The sequence below is a fragment of the Platalea leucorodia genome, assembly GCF_965183815.1.
Source record: "Platalea leucorodia genome assembly, chromosome: 9".
Classification (NCBI taxonomy): domain Eukaryota; kingdom Metazoa; phylum Chordata; class Aves; order Pelecaniformes; family Threskiornithidae; genus Platalea; species Platalea leucorodia.
In genome coordinates, this window is record NC_138831.1 from 17,084,805 (window position 1) to 17,107,265 (window position 22,461).

General features: G+C 43.3%; 1 protein-coding gene across 3 annotated transcripts in view; it reads right to left on the minus strand.

Moving 5' to 3' along the window:
• USP4 (ubiquitin specific peptidase 4) overlaps positions 1-22,461 on the minus strand; it is a gene marked incomplete at its 5' end in the record, with an annotated part of 51,510 nt that overhangs the window by 15,214 nt on the left and 13,835 nt on the right. The window contains 7 exons of one of the 3 annotated variants that reach the window (XM_082322491.1): positions 2,276-2,370; positions 3,105-3,188; positions 5,974-6,198; positions 8,454-8,612; positions 10,480-10,653; positions 20,472-20,589; positions 21,241-21,384. In XM_082322491.1, the coding sequence (XP_082178617.1) occupies positions 2,276-2,370; positions 3,105-3,188; positions 5,974-6,198; positions 8,454-8,612; positions 10,480-10,653; positions 20,472-20,589; positions 21,241-21,384 (999 nt within the window). Of the gene's footprint in view, positions 1-2,275; positions 2,371-3,104; positions 3,189-5,973; positions 6,199-8,453; positions 8,613-10,479; positions 10,654-16,425; positions 17,168-20,471; positions 20,590-21,240; positions 21,385-22,461 lie in introns of those variants that run through there. The other 2 variants (XM_082322492.1, XM_082322493.1) reach the window with 2 other exon arrangements.

Here is a 22,461-nt window from a genome sequence, read left to right on the forward strand (position 1 = left end):
CATAATTTCTTAGAAAGATACTAGAAATATGTAAACACATGGAGTAACAAAAAAATATAAATAATAAATGCCTTAAGCATATCCTTAATGTCATCATGTCATCAGAGCCCAATGAACAAAAAAAAAACCTAACACAGCTAGTCTTAAATCCAACCAAGTCCTTTCAGTGACAATTTTCAAAGTTTCTGCCAGTGCCACTACACTCTCACAGCCTGCTCATCTCAGGCTCTACAAGCAAGTAACAGCAAAAGGGTAAAAATTCCTAAAGAATCACTCAAACCTGCAGTTCAGAAATCCGAGTTGAAGACCCACCCTGATTGCTCCCCCCTTGTACTGATCTTAACACAAAAGTGATGTACTGTCAATCCCTCCTTTCACACCCACTTCAGCAGATACAAGACCTTAATAGATGGAAACAGAGTGGAATTTAAGAACCTTCACACTACTATTACCATTTCTTGAATGATTTAATTAAATCTTAGAACACCTAGCGAGCAGCCTTTTTATAACCAGACAAGGTAAGCAGATTGTCCATGACAACAATAATTACGCATTTGCCTTTAAAGAAAAAGTTTTGCTCTTTATGAACAAGTGTTTCTCTGTTGCGTTTTTGAGACAAGACTCCCTTTCAATAAAAGAATGCTGGTTCTTAGCTGTAGGTTAGAATATTGCTTTACATATCTTTTTCCTGGCAGCATCACCCATTAAAGGGAGTTCCTATGAGCAGCTTTCTCTTAATTCTTGCCCTAGTGCCTGGCTGTTTGCTCTTGCTCCACACTGCTGAAAACATCTTAGAGGGTTTACATGGAAAAACAGGATTAGCAAAACTTCCTCCTGCTACCTGTCCTCTTCCTTGCAGGGTTATTTTCAACCCAGGTCAGTTCACTCACTATGACTATGACTCACAGCATCACCTCATTTACAGTTGTGCCTGCACATAAAAGGAAGTGGTGACTGCAAAGAAAAATACATGTGGAGCTGCAGTTCAGCTAATGCTTCCCTCCCATCCTGAGGCAGAGCTACTTCAGACATAGTTGTTTTCTGTGGAGTGATATGCAATATGTTGTGCCTGTAGGAAAGTGGAGTTTTTTTGTAATTACTATTGTAATATCATGCTGCTTGTTTTCTTGATGTTTTACTAGCTTTGGAGACGGACTTACTTACAATCTAGCACTTTACAATACCCTCACAAAACGGATTTCACAGAAGCCAAATGTCCTTCCTAGGCATCCTAACTGGCCACATCTTTAGCTGCAATTGAAGAAAACAACATCATGACAAGAACTTTCAGAAAAACTCAGACATTACATCTCAGCAACGAGGTGACGACAGACAGCATGACAGAATAGCACCAAGCAGCATGTCACAGTATCCCACTCAATGAAAGGTACACACTGCACCAGAGCATATTAGTGCAGGACTTCACAGTGGCGCAACAATTTTATGGAAGCAACATCCTTGCACTAGAACATTCTCACATGAGGAAGACTGGACTTGTGATGAAGGGCTGTATTTGACCTCACAAGCCCCAGATTCAGTTGTGAGCCTCAAAGTCCATTTTGCACTTCATGTGCAATATTCTTCATTTTTCAGCTGCAATAGAGGAACACTACTTTCGTTCTCCTCACCAGATTTCACAGATGACTGGAGACATCTCATCCACCACACGTATGTAAAACATCAAGCACAACCAAATACTCAGCTTCGCTGAAGTCCCTCACAACCACAGTTAAGACACAAGTAGTGTAAGTGCCAGTCAAGAGTCTATCGAGAACCTCCAGTCATGGTTAGCTGGGTGCTATAACAACTATGTTTGTTGTTAGGAGAGGCAGAGTACAACAGCCTATACTTCACGCTACCCTAATAACAGCTCCAAGGCTTTTGGCTGATTTGGAGCATAAGAACAGCAAGTTTAAACTTGCCTAAAAATGCCAGTGAAAGTGTAACTGTAATCCAGACATAGATTATCATCCCTGAATTATCATCTCTGAAACAGCCTTCTAGAAAGTTCCAAACTGCAGAACACGGACCAAACAAAAAGTTCATTATTACCCAGGGCCATGTCTTCCTTTGCATTAGGAAAACACCTACTAAACATTGCACACGCTGATGTGCTGCTAGGAGAAGTGCTGCACTACTGCCAAGTCATGCAAAAGGTCTACAGGAAGGCTTGGGGGGGCGGGAGGGGCAGACGGAAATCAGGTTTTATATCCTGAAACCAAAGTGAATGTTTTGTAGTATTCTTCGCATCATAGCATCTTCCCACGTTACTCACACAAAGATGTCGTCTTTTGGCATGATATGATTTAAACCTTCATCCATTTGGAAGATTTTGTGGAATCGATGATTATACACGTCTGTCACCACCATCTAGAACAGCAAGTGATATTTGCAAAGAGATTATAATAAAAGCTTACATAAATTTAGGCAAACTAACTTTAAATTCAAGCAAGAGTTTATTCCTATTTTTTCTTTATCAGATTTTCAGCACACCAACATCAGTGCTGTTTTCCATAACAGCACCCAGCAGCTAATCAGCTGTATTTGTTAAGACGCATCAGAAAAACAAAGCAAATCACAGACTGATTTTACAGAGGTACTGAGGAGATGCAATTCCAACAGCTGCAAGGCAGCCTGGTGGAAACAACAGCACAGATTCCAACATCAAAGCGGCATCAGGCTAGGATTTCAGGCGCGGATCACTCACATCTACCTGAAAATACCCCACCAACTACAAAACCATTCCCTCTGGAAAAGCTCACCTGATCCCTTTGTTATTAAAAGGATGCCCAAGAAGGGATGGACCCAGAACAGACATTGAACATCTCTCAGTACTAAGAAACTACACTATCAGAAATGTTGGGGGTGGGGGCTAGCTTTCTGCCCCTTCTCTTAAACTTCTCTATTGCCATGGAAGTATCAATATAAACACAGATTGTTTCATGCATCTTTTTATTTTACAACTAAAGAACAGCATTCAAACTTGTTAGGGTTTTGTCACTATTCCATTAAGTTCAGCTTTTATCCATCTAAAAGCTAAGCCACCAAAATGCTTCAAGAAGAACAAACATTTATCAAAATCACTGTGCTGCATTTATGCTTACATTTTCTGCAGGAACACCAGAGAGTTTAGAGAGTGATTCACACAGATCCGAGATGGCCCCCATCATCGGCACGACAACCCGGTACTAGAAACAAAGATAACATCATGCTTACACCAGGCAAAATAAACCCATGCAAGGCAGAGTGCAAGAAAATGGAAATGAAACCTTTTATTTATAGGAGTTCTGCTGAAGTTAAGGTCACAGCCACATACGTCAAGGTCTTCCAGATCTCAGCTCTATCTTACAAAGCAAGGATTTGGAGGGAATGAAAGAGCCTTAAACAGTTGGCCTTCTGCTTTGATCAGGCTCAGCAGTAGTAAAACCCACCAAAAATCACCCACCAAAAAAAAAAAAAAAAAAAAAAAATCACCAGACAGCAGCTTGCTCAGAATATAAAATTGCCGTTTCTCTGTGTGATAAAAAACATCCTAGAGCTATTCTCCCCAGTGCCTCTCGAGGTCAAGTCAGGAGTCTTGACAGGAAGGCAAACATGTGCGTGGACTTCATACAAGGACGAACCCTCCTGAGCAGATCAGACCACTTAAACCTTCATTTCATGGGCAATGTCATCAATATAGGCTGTAGTTTACTTCTTTCAAGAGTTCTGTTCAGGACATGCCCTCAGACTGAAACATATCCCCAGACCTCAGTCAGAATAGGACACACCAGGTATTACACTGCACGGGGGCTGGCTGGGAGGGAGCTGCTTTCCTTATAGCACCCTGTATGGTGCCACATTTTGGATTTGTGGCTAAAATGGTGTTGATGTCACATTGATGTTTTAGTCATTGCTGAGCAGTGCTTGTGCAGCATCAAGGCTTTCTCTTTGTCCCCACTATGCCCCATCAGCAGGTAGGCTGGGGGTGGACAAGAAGATGGAAGGGGACATAGCCAGGTCAGCTGTCCTGAATTGCCCAAACAGCTATTCTGTACTATATAATGAGCATTGGCTCAGAAATAAAAATTGTGGTAGAGAAAGAAAGGGTGGCTTTGGCTTCCAAGGTTATTGCTTAGACACTGGCTGGGCACTGGTCTGCTTGTGGGAAGTGGCAAGTGATTTCCTTTGCGTCATTTGTGTCATTGTCCCTACGTCCCCACTTTTCCTTCACCTATGAAATCATCTTTATCTCAACCCACGGGTTTTCTTGCTTTTGTTCTTTCTAGTCTCTCTTCATTCCTGCTGGGAAGAGGGCAGGGGAGAGCGAGCAAGATGCTGTGTGGGTGCTTGACTGCTGGCCTGGGTCAATGCACCACTTACATTAAGCTACAAAAAGTATGAGGGCTACAGTCAAGAAACCTTTCACACTCCTAAGCAGAAATATCTTGTAGGCCAGTGGGAACGCTCTACCTCAGATGCTGAACATATGATAATAGATGCTAAACATATGATAATCTATTGTTTCCTCTTCCAGTGGTCTGAACACTTCCCTAAAGACAGATCTGTGAGCTTTTAACAGGGCTAAGTGACATTCTGCAACCAGGAATGTGCATGGAACACGCGTGCACCAGAACTCAAGCATCTGCAGTTTGGTTTAACCTAGTGTCCTTCCTCCGTCAAGTAATCAGTACCATATGTTTTAGGGAAGGATTCAAAGGCACTGTAGGTTATAGATAAGCACACACTCAGAGAGAATTATGTGGAACATACTTGCCTTGACTAAAAGGAGTTATGTATCAATATTCACCAGGATCTTCTCAGTTATACTATCCACTTGCATATTCCACTGTGGCCATCAGAGGCTTTCAGTTCACTTTCTCTTAGCACAACCCACACGGCAGAGACACAATTCCTCCTTGTGTCACACACCTGAGGGAAGTAGTGGTGCACATCTCTGGCTTCCCAACTGGGAGATCACAAAATGCAAAGAATTGCTCACAGTGAGACTGAAAGTGGGATGTAGAACATGCACGTGGCCAACTCATCTAAAAGAGCTCCAGGTAGCGGAGGTTCTGTTAATCTTGATTCTTTAAAGTAGACTTTGTCCTTTCAGTCTCTATGCTATTGGTAATCTTGCTTGTTTTCTCAATGAATCCCTTCTCTGTTCTTGCCCTTTATAAAGTCTTGGTGACAAGAACAAGTGGAGCTGTCCTTGATTTCACAGTGGTACAAAAAGCAGGATGAAAATTTATTGTGAATTCAGCATACATCCTTCTCCACTGTACCTACCACCCCCTTCAAACTAACAGTGTATATAAAAAGCACAAGTTTTACCATCTGCAGTTACAATCCACAGCACATGCAAATATTGCCAGTCAGTGCCTCCAAAACTGCATCAGAGCATCTAGTTACTCTGCTTGTCCCTGCCAGATCTTATGCTTCTCTTGACATGTGTGACAAGCACAAGGTTACTTTAGGTATGTGTGTGCCCACCCACAGGCCCACTTGAAAATAAAATGGGGGAAAAAAAATTAAAAATCAGTCTATCTTAGAATTGAGCAGGCTTTAAAAGCAATCAAGTAATTTTTCAGTTTTTTTCAAAAGGGATTGTTTTTAATTGCTGTTTGAAACGCAGAGGCCTTACCCATATAGATAAGTTTCACTTTTACATTTTCCAAGGTAACGTGAGGTGAATGTGACAATGCGAATACTTTGCTGCTGTCAGGGAGCAGTACATCACACAGGTAATCTCACCACAGGAACAGGTAAGCCACTCCCAGCTGACTCATGACCCTAGTCTCACGAACCAAGATTTTACAAAGCCACTTGATTTCACACGCTCAATTCCTAGTTTTTGCATTAAAAAACCCATCCTACCTCACTCAAAGGTGGACATCAATGTCCTTTAGATTACTTGAAAAGTCTCAACTTTAAAACCTAAAAGAAAGACTCAGATGACTTAAAGAAATTTGTGTCTTCAACATGCCTCACCTGGACAGGTCTATGCTGTGGGTCCGCATATACCAGGGTAACTTCCATGAGACGATCTCTCCTCAAGGGCAGTGGAAGCGTTAAGTAACAGAACGGATCAAAGGTCACTGAAACTTTGGAGCATTTGGGACAAACAAGAGTAGATTTGAAAAGACCGTGAAAAATATCCACAATGATAGAATCATTCCTCAGCCTATGATTCTCCCAGGCCTCTTTTGCCACCTCCTATAAAAAGACAAAAAAAAATTAAAAGATACTTCTCACAAACACTTTCATAGCATGGCAAGCACAGGGATCAAAGAAAACTCAGAAAATTGATACTGATGGGTAAATTTCACAGAAGGGGTGGGGGGATCCTACCAGTGTGGCCAGCATAACACACTGGGACTTCTTCTCAGTGAAACTAAGGCCTTGTGTCAAGTCAAATCCAATACATCGATTTTAGGTGAGTCACTTGGTCAGGTACTCCTTGGTGCACAAAATGTCAGAAGGATGAATGGAGCCAAGGGGACAGTGACAGGGTTACACACTGCTCTTCAGGACAGAAAGCTGCTAACAAGACACGCTCCACTCTCTTCCATGAGGAATGGACTGCTGCCCCCTGCTTTTGAAAGACAACTGCAGTTACAGCTTCTGAGAAAAAAGCAGAGTTTTTTCTTCTCGGAAAATGATGGTCCATGTCTCAGAAAGAAAGTATAAAAGGAGACAAATTACAATCCCTTGAAGACTTTCAAAATACAACTTATAAACTCCTTACCTAAGGGCATCCGATAACTGGCATTTGTCTATTCAATGCAATCAGAGGCCCTTCTTAGCATGAGACTTTTAGTTTATGGTACAATACCATATATTTTATGTATCTCTCAAGTGAAATAAGTGCCATATACACACACACACTGCAATGCTACTGTCACTAACCAGGATGCTGGGATGGGAACAAAGTGATTAGCTCCAACAACTGCAGTGATATGGATGCAAGGCAGAAACACGTGTGCATCTCCTACATTAGGGAAGGGAAGTACCTAAATAAAATGAAGGCATGCTGGGCATCCTTTTCACCCCACAATTGTCAGCATTTCTTGAAGAGAAAAAAAGATTAAATATACTACTTCTTGTGGTGTTGTCACATACACTGTATTGTGCAAGAAAAGCCAAAAGACATGAAGTTATTGCCAGTTAAGAGGAAAACCAAAAATAATTACTGTATCTTTTACAGACTTCCAAAACATTCTTCCACCCAATATATTTACTCTGGACTCCGCATTTGCCGGTATGTGGCAGCTGTTTGTACTGTGACAAGAGGTAAAAGCCTCATCAGGCGAACATGAGTTCACTTAGGGAAAGACATTTCACTATTATATGTCTCATTTTAATGTGAGCAGGGTGTTTGCCAGCTTCAGAGGAAAAAAGTGTTTGCAAGGTGCTGACATATCAGTGTTGACTGAGAAACAGAGGATAGAGAAAAGGCAGGAAGAAAAACGAACAGAAGAGACTTTTCTGGCCTCTGCCAGGAAAATGGCATAAGAGAATCAGTTCTCTCTATTTAGGCAGAATGGGTAGCTGGAGCCCAAGGGTGTTTAAATTAAAATTTAAATTAAATAAAGTGTAAAGTTGCTTTAGTATCAGCGTACCAATTTCCACAGCACCAGAAAGGAGGAAAATCAAGTCAAGCCTCCGAAGGAGATGCAGGCAGTTCACCAAACACTGGGAATTCACCAAGATCCATGGTTGTACCAAGTCACCTAAACCTTGGTTCTCTCCTTGTCTTGGCCAGTGCTTTCATGCACTCCATTCAGCCTGGTTTTAAATCTAGCTCATGGATTACATTTGTCTAGAGGCCATGAGGGAACACACATGAGAAGTCTGGCCCAAAAGCTCATTTCCTCTGACACTGCTGTCTACCAGAGGGACACCAGAACGGCTGCTTACAACCCTGTGCCCAGGGCACATGTTCAGACCCTTATTTGAGGAGCACCCCTGGCACCTCCACATGAGAATGCTCCCAGTCCCACCCAAGTCCACATGCAAGTATGATGGCCTGCACAGTAAGCACTCTCCTCAAACTGATGCTGAAAGCTGCTGCTCAGTCCACCTGGAGGAAGAAGGTGGGCCTGAGTAGTCAGAAGGAAAGCTTACGGTAGTAACTACAGCCTACTTTTAGGTAGCGGTTATGTCACAAGATCAACTTCCTTCCTTTCCGCTGCAGAACCACATCAGTATTGTACCATAAGCTCATCTTCCTGCATGCCAATACAAGAACAGACATTCTGTAAGGCAGAACAAGAGCTATGTGCCGCAAGGTGTCATGAAAAGTCAGCTGGGTCATAAAGCATGACAGGGTTCTCCCCTCCCAGGTACACTGCTTTGTAGGGAAGATGTTTGTGTGGCCTGTGAGCAGGAAGGCCAGGAAGTGTCACAAAACCCAGTTAAACTCCCTCAGAAGCACTACCTGCCCTGCTCTCAAGTAAAGGGCACCATACCAAATCGGGTCTGCCATTGGCATCCTTCAGCTCCAAGTAGGGCTTCTTCTTCACTCTGTTCAAATCTTCATGTAAGCCATCTAGAAGAAAAGCCAAGAGCTCCTGGGAATCTTGCTGCTGGTATCCTGAAAACTGAGGAGCAAATCTGCCGACCTGCGTCTGAAACACAATGGCAAGAGTCAGAGGTGGGTGAGTATTACCTATGTGTAAAAGACAGGAATAAAAACACTCACTCTGGCTTTTGCAGAGATCAACTCTATGCTACCTTATGTTAGCAGCAGACCACAGCGAACTGGATGTTAACACAGTAAGGGTGTCAGAATAATTTTCCCAACAATTTCACTCCCCCTAGTGTTGAGAGGGAAAAATGCATTTAATGCTGTGATGCTAGAAATCTACGCTATCAGTATTAATTTAGGAACCTGCAAACAACCAGTACACAAAACCTATCTGCCTGATGCATTTTGTACCTTAATTTATCTTTCACAAACCTACAGTTCCCACAAGTCAGACTTGCTATAAGGTAGCATCTTGAAGCAGGTGGACTGCAAGACTGAAAATGCTTGCAGAAGATACTTATGAACTAACAAAACTGGTTTAAAACTAAGATGGAAATCCTCGCCACAGCGATCTCTAGCTATTCCAAAAATTGTGATATGAAGCTAAGAAACGTAACAACCCGAGTTAGCGAAAGCCAGGAACAGCACACCCAAATACAGCCTCTTGTTTCGTAAGTGCTATCTCACAACGCTGCCATTTAGTGTTCCTGCTTCTAAAAAAACAATAGAAAGGGGTCCCACAGGAAAACCAACAATTAGCTGAAGGAGTGGTCAGTCCTAGTGACCATCACTAGTTTTCTCATAAACACAAGGAGTCCAGACTTGCAGAATTATGCTTAGTAGATTTTAACCACTCAGGATGACAACTGCAGGGGAGCCGAAACTGAAGGGCTGTTTATCTTATAGAGATAGTTAACACTGTCACTAAATCAGCAACATTGTTAGAAAAATTACAAGTAATACTGTACTAGGAAATAAAGAGTAATTCCTACTCCAGTCTTAAACAAGAACAGCCCACATTAAGACACTTTTATTGATGTCCACTACAGATTCACATATTTCCTTTTAACACAAGTTTACAGAACAACTTTAATAGTGGTGGATGATGTTCCAGCAACTCCAAGTCACAGAAATTAAATAATGTCTTGCTATTTCAGAACTACCTATGACCCTACAAAGGACAAATTTCTGTAGTCTGTAAGACACTTGGCTCTAGGTCTCAAAAGCATATACCCTCAACTTCAAGACTGTACCAGGCAAAACCTGAACAGCAACAGGATACACATTTGCATTAATATCAGGTCACTGCTTATTTCATGCGTTTGGGATGTTATTCTTCCTCAGCATACTGAGATTGCACTACATAAGCAAGCTCTTAGTGTTCCTTGGATGCTTCAGTTAGATTGTTCTGCACTGGAGCATCTTTGCATCATATATAAAACAGAAGATAGAGTTACAATTTTTCTAGGGGTTCATACACAACTGCTACATTGCAGTACTGCAGTTGAAAGCAGCTCTTTACACTGAAGCACTGGGAACATTAAACCAATTAATCATGTTATAGACAAGGGGATGCATTTTGCTCTCCACTTTATCATTTCATTTTTTAAATTTATAACTTACACACCTTTTCTCACTGATTAAAGTTCACAGCTGGCAATTCACATGACCTTGCCTAGTTCTGTGGCAAAGATCATTCTGACGCATCCGTAAACAGCTCTCACGCTGGAAGGTCATCTACTAAGTAAGGCATTTAATGTTAAAGAGCAGTAACCAATTCCGGAGTATGACACTACTCACTGGCAAGTTCCTCCCTGCACCCTGAAAAGCACTTACATAAAACATGAAACAACACTGAAGCAATTCTGTCATTACTGCTTTCATAACACCAAAATATGTGGAAGGCATCTTAGCTTTCACTGTTTCTTGTGTCAAAAAGCTATGCTACAAGAACATGGAGTACTTACTTTAAACACACGTGGGGCCACATAAGACTGTCTCCCAGACCAAATCTGTTTAATGAGCTCTGCATAGGCTTCTGCAATTTCTCCTCTCATCCCCAGTGGATTGTTCTGATTTATTTCAGCTTCATATTTATCTTCCAGGAAATAGTCAGTCAGAGGAGGGGTATTGCTCAGACACTGAAAAAGCATTAAGAAAATTACTTTACTGCACAGGACAATAAATCTGTGTGACAATGAAATAACAAACCCAGCTTTCACATCAGAACATGTATTCAGCTATTAACAAAACTGGTGAGATTGAATTTGAGTATGTATTGGCGGGGGGTGGGGTGGAATCTATTAGGAGGGTGGGATAGCATAACTATTGCAACTCAAGAGCATGGTTGAAATAAACAAGAAACACCACCAAATAAGCATTCACAAGACTAACAGCTCATTTCTGAAAGATGGTTTCTCTTTGCAGATGCCACACTGGCTTCTCTCCTATACAATGTATTTGCCCGCAAGCGTAAGCCTCCTCTCTGGAGCACTTCCCACTGGTTTATCTAGCTTAAGGCGTAAGACTCGCTGCTCTGCAGCTCCTTGGTTTTCCTTCAGAAATTTCTTTAAAACTGACATCATGTTTGTCACCTTCCAATCCTTTGGTGCAGAGTAATTTTAAGCATTCGTTTAAAGTTACTGTATTTAATAGTTCAGCAAAGCAAAGAACAAGCAACCTTCTAAAAAAAACCACAGGCTTTTGGAAGGAAGGTATCTGCTCCTGGTATTATGTCCCTCCACATTTTGTTAATTTGTTCTGTAACTTCCACTGATGCTTCAATTTGAGTAATCTCTTGGTGTAATGCTGAAGTCTGACACAAAACCAAGTACCAGAAGAGTAAAGTTTACAATCATACTCCTGCCAATACTCACCAAATCCTATAATTAATGTAACATTGGCCTGTTTTTCCACACATTACTAAGGTGGTAGGTTAGTGTCGTGGTTTAACCCCAGCCAGCAACTAAGCACCACACATCCGCTCACTCACTCACTCCCCCACCCAAGTGGGATGGGGGACAGAATTGGAAGGGTAAAAGTGAGGAAACGTGTGAGTTGAGATAAGAACAGTTTAATAGTTGAAGTAAAATAAAATAGAATAGTAGTAATAGTAGTAATAATAATAACAATAATATAATAATATACAAAGCAAGTGATACACTATAAAATTGCTCGCCACCCACCGACCGATGCCCAGCATGTCCCCGAGCAGCAATTGCTGCCCCCCAGCCAACCCCCCCAGTTTATATACTGGCCATGACGTCATACGGTATGGAATGACCCTTTGGCCAGCTTGGGTCAGCTGTCCTGGCTGTGCTCCCTCCCAGCTCCTTGTGCACCTGGCAGAGCATGGGAAGCTGGAAAGTCCTTGACTAGTGTAAGCACTGCTTAGCAACATCTAAAACATCAGTGTGTTATCAACATTATTCTGGTACTAAATCCAAAACACAGCACTATACCAGCTACTAGGAAGAAAATTAACTCTATCCCAGCTGAAACCAGGACGGTATCCACCCCTTATTCCATACCACATACGTCATGCCCAGGTCTTACACTTTTCAATACATTCCAATTAATCACCACCACTTTTCCAGTCTTTTTATCTCTCTCTCTCTCTCCACATAGATAACATTTCCTTAGTCTATAGGCTCTCCCTCTAAAATGTTTGTTGAGTTCATTTAGTCCATGACTTTGGGCTTCATCTGTCATAACAGTCTTTCAGGGCAGGAGAGATGGTGTGTGGTGTTGGACTGTTGCATGCTGAAGCCAGTTCTGGTTCTATCACCTCTGCACTTTGCTCAGTTTCCTCAAAGTTCATTCTTCATTAATTTGGGTTAATAATCTTCAATAAATTTGGATTCTTACTGTATACTGTTGATATGGCACATAGTAATCATTGAAGTGATGACATACAGTACTATATAGGAACTAACATTATACAATTCAGTTCATTGGTTATTTTCACTCAAAATCAAATCCGCTTGAGGTACACATTGGACTTCCCCATCCTCCCGCATCACCCACCAAGTGCACCCAGGTCCTTGAGCAAAAGCAATCCCATTAATGGCTTTACCTTTGCCTGAGGCGGGAGTAACCCAGACTGTCTTTCCCATCATATCTTTTATGTGCACTACAGGGACTTTATCCCCCTCTACAGTATGTACAAGTTTTGGTTGGGCAGGGCCAGCTCGATTGGCAGATCCCCTGGTGTTGACTAACCAGGTGGCCTTTGCTAAATGTGTACCCCAGTGTCTGAACATCCCACCACCCATTACTCTCAGTGTAGTCTTTAACAATCCATTGTTTGATTTTCCCAGAGGCTGGTACATGATAGGGGATGTGATATACCCACTCAATGCCATACTCTTTGGCCCAGGTGTCTATGAGGTTGTTTCGGAAATGAGCCCCGTTATCTGACTCAATTCTTTCTGGGGTGCCATGTCGCCATAGGACTTGCTTTTCAAGACCCAGGATAGTGTTCCGGGCGGTGGCACGGGATATGTTTCCAGCCATGCGGTGGTTGCATCCACCATTGTAAGCACATGGCACTTGCCTTGGCGGGTTTGTGGGAGTGTGATATAATCAATCTGCCAGGCCTCCCCATATTTGTATTTCAGCCATCGTCCTCCATACCAGAGAGGCTTTAACCGCTTGGCTTGCTGGACTGCAGCGCATGTTCCACATTCATGGATACCTGTCCAATAGTGTCCACGGTCAAGTCCACCCCTCAATCACGAGCCCATCTATATGTTGCATCTCTTCCTTGGTGGCCTGATGTGTCATGGGCCCACCAAGCTAGAAATAATTCACCCTTATGTTGCCAGTCCAGATTCACCTGAGCCACTTTAATCGTAGCAGCCTGATCCACCAGCTGATTGTTTCGATGTTCTTCAGTGGCCTGACTCTTAGGTACGTGAGCATCTATGTGACGTACTTTTACAACCACATTCTCTATCTGGGCAGCAATATCTTGCCACAATGCGGCAGCAGAGATGGGTTTGCCTCTGCGCTGCCAGTTGCTCTGCTTCCATTGCTGTAACCACCCCCACAGGGTATTTGCCACCATCCATGAGTCAGTATAGAGACAGAGCATTGGCCACTTTTCTCATTCAGCAATATTTAAAGCCAGCTGGATGGCTTTCACTTCTGCAAGCTGACTCGATTCACCCTCTCCTTCAGCAGTTTCTGCAACTTGTCGTACAGGATTCCATACAGCAGCCTTCCACCTCCGATGCTTCCCCACAAGATGACAGGACCCATCAGTGAACAGGGCATATTGCTTCTCATTTTCTGGTAGTTTATTATACGGTGGGGCCGCCTCAGCACACATCACCTCCTCCTCTGGCGAGATTGTGAAATTTTTGCCTTCTGGCCAGTCCATGATCACTTCCAAGATTCCTGGGCGACTGGGGTTTCCTATTCGAGCCCGTTGTGTGATCAGTGCGATGCCCTTACTCCACGTAGCATCAGTTGCATGATGTGTAGAGGGGACCCTCCCTTTGAACATCCAGCCCAGCACCGGCAGTCGGGGTGCCAGGAGGAGCTGTGCTTCAGTACCAACCACTTCCAAAGTGGCTCAAACCCCTTCATATGCTGTCAATATCTCTTTTTCAGTTGGAGTATAGTGGGCCTCGGATCCTCTCTATCCCTGACTCCAAAACCCTAGGGGTCAACCTCGAGTCTCCCCTGGTGCTTTCTGCCAGAGGCTCCAGGTAGGGCCATTCTCCCCGGCTGTGGTGTAGAGCACATTTTTTAGATCTTGTCCTGCCCGGACTGGCCCAAGGGCTACTGCATGAACTATCTCCTGTTTCATTTGTTCAAAGGCTTGTCATTACTCAGGGCCCCACTTGAAATCGTTCTTCTTCCAGGTCACTTGATAGAGAGGGCTTATGATCAGACTGTAATCTGGAATATGCATTCTCCAAAAACCCGCACGCCCAAGAAAGCTTGTGTTTCCTTTTTGCTGGTTGGTGGAGACATGGCTGTTACTTTGTTGATTACATCCACTGGGATCTGACTGTTGTAGAAGTCACTTTTTAGCTCAAATAAGAATCCAAAAAGAGTTGTTGAAGCCTTAGGCTGCGAGCTGTGAACTTTCATCTAGATATGCTGACTGTATGCTGAACTCTTACCTCGCTACATGAAGGAAGGCCCCGAAACCAGTGCAAACCAGTAAGATAAGGTGGCCAAAACCGTCGGCAGAAGCTGCAACTATTCAAGATAAGAAAAGGAATGTCCTGCCTGGAGACAGGGAAAGGACCCAATGAGGAACAAGACGACCCTAGACCCAAACATTGCTATTGGACTGAACCGTCGCATGAGGGGAGGGGAACTAGACTGTAAGGGTATAATTGCCCAGGGATTTCTTTGTTCGGGGTCCCTCCCTGGAGGCACCCAGCTTGAGCTGCTCTTCACCACTGTACCACTCAATAAATTCGCCTGGCGTACGTCGTGTCGGAGACTCTGCTTCGGGGAAACCTAGGGTCGAGCCTGAGGGGAGAGAAAGCGCCCGAGGGTGAGCGTGTGTGTGAGCGCGGAGTTGGAAAGGGGCACCTATCGGCTCAGTGGAGCTGCCTGCTGCGAAGGGACGCCAGTCCTAGCAGTGAAAGCCTCTGGTGCTGTGTGTGCGACTCCCTGGGGGGGGTGGTGGGGGTGGTGAATGCTTGGGCAGTTGCTGCTCCCTTAACACTGACGATGTCCATCTTGCCATTTTATTCCTAAAAACAGGATCTCCTGTGCAGATCCCTTGACCTTACTTTGTTTTATGGCAAAGCCAGCCTCCAGAAGGATTTGGACTATTTTCTTCCCTTTCTCAAAAACCTCTTCTGCTGTATTGCCCAGTACGATGATGTCATCAGTGTATTGCAGGTGTTCTGGAGCCCCACCGTGTTCCAATGCAGTCTGGATCAGTCCATGGCAAAAGGTAGGGCTGTTTTTCCACCCCTGGGGCAGTTGATTCCAGGTGTACTGGATGCCCCTCTAAGTGAAAGCAAACTGTGATCTGTACTCTGCTGCCAAAGGGATTAAGAAAAATGCATTAGCGATATCAGTTGTGGCATACCACTTGGCTGCCTTTGCCTCCAATCTGTATTATATGGCAGTCTCCACTCTCCATTAGACTTTTGCACTGGCCATATGGTACTGTTAAAAGGTGAGCGAGTCCTGTTGATCACTCCTTGGCTCTCCAGTCGACAAATCAACTTATGGATGGGAATTGGGGAGTCTCTGTTGGTGTGATATTGCCACTGGTGCATCGCTGTGGTAGCGACTGGCACCTGTTGTTCTTTGACCCTGAGCAACCCCACAACAGAAGGGTCCTTCGAGAGACCGGGCAGGGTAGACAGCGGTTTAATTTCCTCTGTCTCCAAGGCAGCTATACCAAAAGCCCACTGGTACCCTTTTGGGTCCTTGAAATACCCTCTCCTGAGGTAGTCTATGACAAGGATGAACGGAGCCTCTGGGCCAGTCACAACGGGGTGATTCTGCCAATTGTTCCCAGTTATGCTCACTTCAGCCTCCACCACAGTCAGCTGTTGGGATCCCCCTGTCACTCCAGAAATACAGATGGGTTCTGCCCCTTTATAGCTTGATGGCATGAGGGTACACTGTGCACCGGTGTCTACTAAAGCATTATATTCCTGTGGGTCTGATGTGCCAGGCCATCGAATTCACACAGTCCAGTACACCCAGTTGTCCTTTTCCTCCACCTGGCTGGAGGCAGGGCCCCTCTAGTCCTGGTCATAGCATTCCTTACTCGCTTCTTGTAAATGTGAATCAAAAGTCCCTTTATTAGGATTGGAAACAGAATCAGCCCTTCTACTCTGTCTGGGGAACTGCTCACGGGAAACTGGAGCAGCAATTTTCCTGGAAGAACCACCTTTTGTAGTTGTTTTTCCTTGCAACTCACGTACCCGTGCCTCTAGGGTCGAGGTAGATTTTCCATCCCACTTCCTCATGTCCTCTCCGTGGTCACGCAGATAAAACCACAGGGTGGCCCGTGGTGTGTATCCACTATATCCTCCCTCTTGAACAGAGGGATGCTTACTCCTAATGGCTGAGATACCAGTCTGTACAGGTGAGGAGTAGGACATATCCTCTTTGAATCGCTGGAACTCCCAGGATAATTTCTCAGCTAGCACGTCAGGCAGTTTCTCCAGAGCCGAGATGCAGGCCCATAGGGAGGAAGAGAGACTTTCCTCGTATTGTTGGAGTTGGCCAGCTATTTCATCCACCGTTGGTCCCTCTTCATCTTTCCAGGTCATTACTGCCAAAGAGTTTGCGTATGATGATGGTGCACTCCGTACAAACTTCCGCCACATGGGCCACGTGCACTGGACTTCATCTGGATCTTTGGATAACTGCTCATTATCCAGGTCATTATAAATCACCTCCAGCACAGCTAATTCCCTCAGGTACTGGATACCTTTCTCCATGGTGGTCCACTTGCCTGGGTGACATATAACATCTTCCTTGAAGGGATATCTTTCCTTCACACCTGACAGGAGTCGCCTCCAGAGGCTGAGGGCTTGTGCCCCTTTTCCAATCGCTTTGTCAATGCTCCCTTCCCTAGAAAGGGATCCCAGCTGCTTGGCTTCCCTACCCTCTAATTCCAGGCTACTGGCCCCATTATCCCAGCATCGGAGCAGCCAAGTGACGATGTGCTCACCTGGACGACGACTGAAATCTTTTCGCATACCTCGCAGCTCACTCAGGGACAGGGATCGGGTTGTTACCATCTCATTTATGGGTTCTGCCTCTTCCTCCTCCTGTTCTCGTGATGGCCCAGGTTCATCATCAGCCCTTACTAAACAAGTTGATTTTCTTGTGTATTTTTTCTTCTGTATAGGGGCAACTGATACTGGCACAGGTTGGTTCTCTGGCATAGCCGCAGCGCCTGTCGCAGGGGCTGGCATAGCTGCAGTGCCTGCCACTGGGGCTGGCGTAGCCGCAGTGCCTGCCGTTTCGCCATCAGATCCAGAGACCTTCTCTTCCCCTTGAGCGTTCTGAATAGTGTTTAATAGGACTCGGTAGGCATGGGCCAGGCCCCAGCACATTGCGGTGATTTGTGTCTCTCTGGAATTGTCAGGATGACAGCATACTTTTTCCAAATATTCTACTAATTTTTCAGGATTTAGTACATGTTCAGGAGTGAAGTTCCAAAACACTGGAGGGGCCCACCGTCCTAGGCATTTGCCCATGCTCTCCCACACACCCTGCCACTCATAACTATCCAGCCTTGGAGGAGATCTCTGGATGATATTCTTAAACTGCTTATTAACCTTAGACAAAACCGAGAACAGATGAATCAATATTATGACCAGCAACTGTTAACAGATGCAGATTCCTTAATACACTCTAGTTAATCTGTTATTATCTCAAGCCCTTTGATCCCCATGTTGGGTGCCAAAAAGGACTGTTGTGGTTTAACCCCAGCCAGCAACTAAGCACCACACAGCTGCTTGCTCACTCCCTGCCCCCACAGTGGGATGGGGGAGAGAATTGGAAGGGTGAAAGGGAGAAAACTCATGGGTTGAGATAAGAACAGTTTAATAGTTGAAGTAAAATGAAATAGAATAGTAGTAATAGTAGTAGTAGTAATAATAATAACAACAACAATAATAGTATAATACAATAATAATATACAAAGCAAGTGATACACTATACAGTTGCTCACTACCTGCCAACCGATGCCTAGCACGTCCCTCCCTGGCCAACTCCCTCAGTTTATATACTGGCCATGACGTCAGACGCTATGGACTAGCCCTTTGGCCAGCTTGGGTCAGCTGTCCTGGCTGTGCCCCTTCCCAGCTCCTTGTGCACCTGGCAGAGCATGGGAAGCTGGAAAGTCCTTGACTAGTGTAAGCACTACTTAGCAACAACTAAAACATTAGTGTGTTATCAACATTATTCTCGTACTAAATCCAAAACACAGCATTATAGCAGCTATTAGGAAGAAAACTAACTCTATCCCAGCTGAAACCAGGACAGGTAGGCTACCTTACTGATGTATTACATAGAAATCTGCACAGAATAGGTCAGGAAGGTCTTTAGAGATGTCACCTTAGTGTTCTCAAGTCTACATCCCATATCCACTCTCTAACCTTGAAATCCTAATATAAGCAACAGTGAGAATAAGAAAGGTCTTTGTTCATCCTTGAGGTGAAACACAAGCTACAGTTTGTCCTACAAATAACCACATGCCATTAAAAATTCCCCATCAAAAAGTTAGCAAAGTTTAAAGGCAGGAAGGATACCACTCCATATCTACGCTCCTATTTATATAGTTATTATCAGTGTATCATGGCAATGATTTAATACATCCTGGGGAATCACCGTAAACCTCAGGACCAAAGTAAAACTAGCAAAGGAAGTAGGTTCCCTAATTCAATAAAAGACTTGAAGCTTATAGCAAGAAGCGACACTCAGATAAGTAAGGCAAGACTTGGATATGTGAAGAAAAAAAAAAAAAAGCAAGCCAAGTCTGAGATTATGATCAAAACTACTAGGACATCAAGGCATTGTAATATCAATAAAATATGAAACTGGGCTCTTTCTGAATGCCTGAAATTTCAGGACCCACAGCAGATGCCTGCACAGTCCTTCACCAACTAGGTGTATGTACACACATCTCCCAGCACAGTTATACATGGCAATCTGCAGAGAGTTGTGAAAGTGTAGTCCTGCCCTTTAGCCAGCCCCACTTTCACTGCCTTGATGTGTACCTTGTGGAATTTATTTCCTATCAAATTTTTCCAGTTCCAATGCCCAGGTGTTAGTGTCTTTCTCCAGGCAAACAACATTAAAGTGCTTACAGACAGCTATCATTTGACAGCAGTTTCTCACTGGAAGACCGTTGCTGACAAAATTCCAAGAATTTCCAAAAACTAAGGCAGAAATCTGCATTTGAAAGACGGATGTCTAGAAAATTAAAGCCTAATGGAAAATACAAGAAAAAGTAATTGGTCCTTAACATGACTAATTTGCATGTAAAATTAAGATTTAAATGTGTTTGGATTAAGTTACTTTGATAACCAAAATTAATTTTAAAAGTTGTCTCTAAGCTATAAAGTTCAAGAAAACATATGTGGTTTAGGGTTACCATCATACAACTGAAAATAAAGTCCTGTCGAACAAAAAAGCAAGGCAGCCCAAGTTTATTGTGGTATCCTGAATACCACACACATAATGCATTATAGTTATATTTTAATACCTGTTCTAGCTTTCAAAGCTACCAGAGAGTAATAGGAGTCATTATATAGCACTTGTGCCACACTAGAAGTTTGCCCATTGTTTAAATCAGTTGATGTAAGTTGGCTCATATTTTGCCTGAATTCCTTAGCAAACAACTATCCCTAACAAGTTTCTGCATTTTTTGAAATGAACCAAATAAACCTAGGAGATTAAGTTAAATAAGTACACTAATAATTATTAGCTTTGCATAACAATTACAATCTTACCACCCCACACAATCACCTTGAACCCTTCCTATGGCTTTTCAACACTCTTAATTTTTCAAGAGTCTTTAAACATGGACCCCAGAACTGTGTGCAGTGGCCTGCTCACACTGTTTATGCTGTGCACACACAAGTTAAAACGTCCTCCACATCGGCCCATTTTTGCCAGAGCACAGCATTAGGACCTTACGTTACAGTTAGGCATCTGTTTAGTATGACTTCCCCCATAGCCTTTTCAGAAGCCATGTATTTCAGATCCAGTCCTTCATACTGCACTATGTTTTACAGTACTAACATGCTACGCATAAGCCAAACGAAATATGAACTGATTTTTTTTTTGTTTGGTTGGGGTTTTCTGTTTGTTGGGTTTTTTGGGTTCTTTTTTTTTTTTTTCATTCCAAGTGCAGTCTCCTCATTGAATCACATTAAAACATGCTTTTCTTTGCACAGATTTTAATCCACAGAGCGAGACTGCTCTTTTATCTAACGCTAAAGATTCTTACCTGTAATGCAGAATTCATGAAGCAGGTATTTCCAAGGTTACTGAGCCCACAGAGTCCAGGTTGTGACAGGGAAGCACTGTCCCTGCAGTTGTAAGAATTACAGACAAATCCAGAACCTCTGGAAGAAAGATAACACAGTGAACTCCACAATGAGTTTACCGATTCTCAATACTGTTTAAGAGTCACATCAAATATGAGTCAAAAAACTGTTTAATGACATTGTTTAACCAGCCTACATGTTTCTGCTGCTTCGTAGTGGCTAATATTGAATACCAGGAATGTGAAGTGTATGTGCTAACTTTGGAAAAATTAATCATTACACAGTCTATTATTACTTTATGGCTCATAACACATTCATTTCCTCTGTCTACAAGTACACCGCACACTATCTAATGCAGCAAAAGTCTATATGAGTCTATATGATATATTCTAAGAGCTAATAAAAAATTATGATCTCTACCTGGAAAAGCTTCTACCACACTGACAGATGGAGAAATGAATATAATCCCTTCCCTCATACCCCCAGTCCCCTCAAAATCAGGCAATGCCCTAGTAGTTAGTAAGCTCTGAAACACGCGCTACTTTTGCAAGTGAGCAAGGAATAGCAGAACATAGTGGTTTCAAAAGCAAAGTCTGATAAACAGGTACACAAGAGTAGCAGAACTCCTCATAGGGCACCATCACACTCCTTTTCCATACAGGCAAGGATGCACAGGAGTATGCATTCACATGAGGGACGAAGAAACAAAAAGAACATTCCTGCTCTTACCCCCTGCCCAGATGGGAGCTGTTCAGTCCATAGGAGTTACTGCTATCACCGTTAGTAATGACAGAAGTGGCAGACACTGAGGAATAAGAACTTGCTGATGATTTTGAAGAGGTAGTAAAGTTTCTGCTAGTTGCAGTGCTTGATCTGGGAGAAAGGAAAAAGAAGTAGAAACAGTGCTACTACTTTTTTCACCCCCAGCCCCACCTCCCGCAAAACTCCAAGGACTTGCCACATTACAGTTAGTTCCCACACACAGAATTTACTGTTTTGATCTGTGTGATCACACTTCCAAACACTCGTCTGGAACAGAAACCTAGACAAAAGTATCAGAAACAGGAGTAACAATTCTGGCTTAAAGCAAAATCTGGGTCCCAGGCTGAAATAAGTAGGCAATTCGGATGGCATGAGTGACAGGGAAGCAAGCTTTAAGTTTATGAGTAAACCACCCTCAAACAAGCAAGCAAAGAAATCCCAATCTTAAGACCACAAAACACTTGCCCCACATTAGAAGTGACAAAGTCAGTCCTTCCCTACTTGAAACCCAGATCACCCACGCCAACAGAACATTAATTAGTAAGAAGATAACCAGGGTGGGAACAAAACAGTTTGTTACTGAGCCTAGCTGATACAACTACGCTGCTTGGAGGCAAGACACACTGCTATGTGCATGCAGTGCACATAGCAATCCTCAGCATTTTGAGACTGGACACATTGAAATGGATGAAAAAAGTTCATAAGCCTCAAGTCTGTCCAGTTGTGAATCCCAGGCTATTCCACACTACTGCTCTCCTGGTCCAGAAAAGAACTAGAACATGGTGTTATAAAAGACCAATAAGGCACTAAAATTCAACAATATTCTGTCACAGACAGCTTTGACTCCATAAAAAAAGCAAAACCACAAGATAGTACTACATAAATAAGCTTAAAGAAACTATTTTGATACTAATTAGTTTCTCTATAGCAAGAGCTAACTGGGAAATGGTCTATTCTCTCCATCGTTGCCCAAATAAACATGCAAAACTGAATGCAAAAAGGTGCAGGACACCAACAGCTACGCGACAGTGGCTAATACACCCAAAGCACAGTAAAGCGCCAGCAGAGGACAGTGCCCAAGTTTTAGGTTGTTCATATATCTCTTTTAATGTGGCCCTGATTCTCAAATGATACAAACTAAAAATGCATAAGCATAGCTCAGATGCTACTAAGAAAATAGTCTTGGCA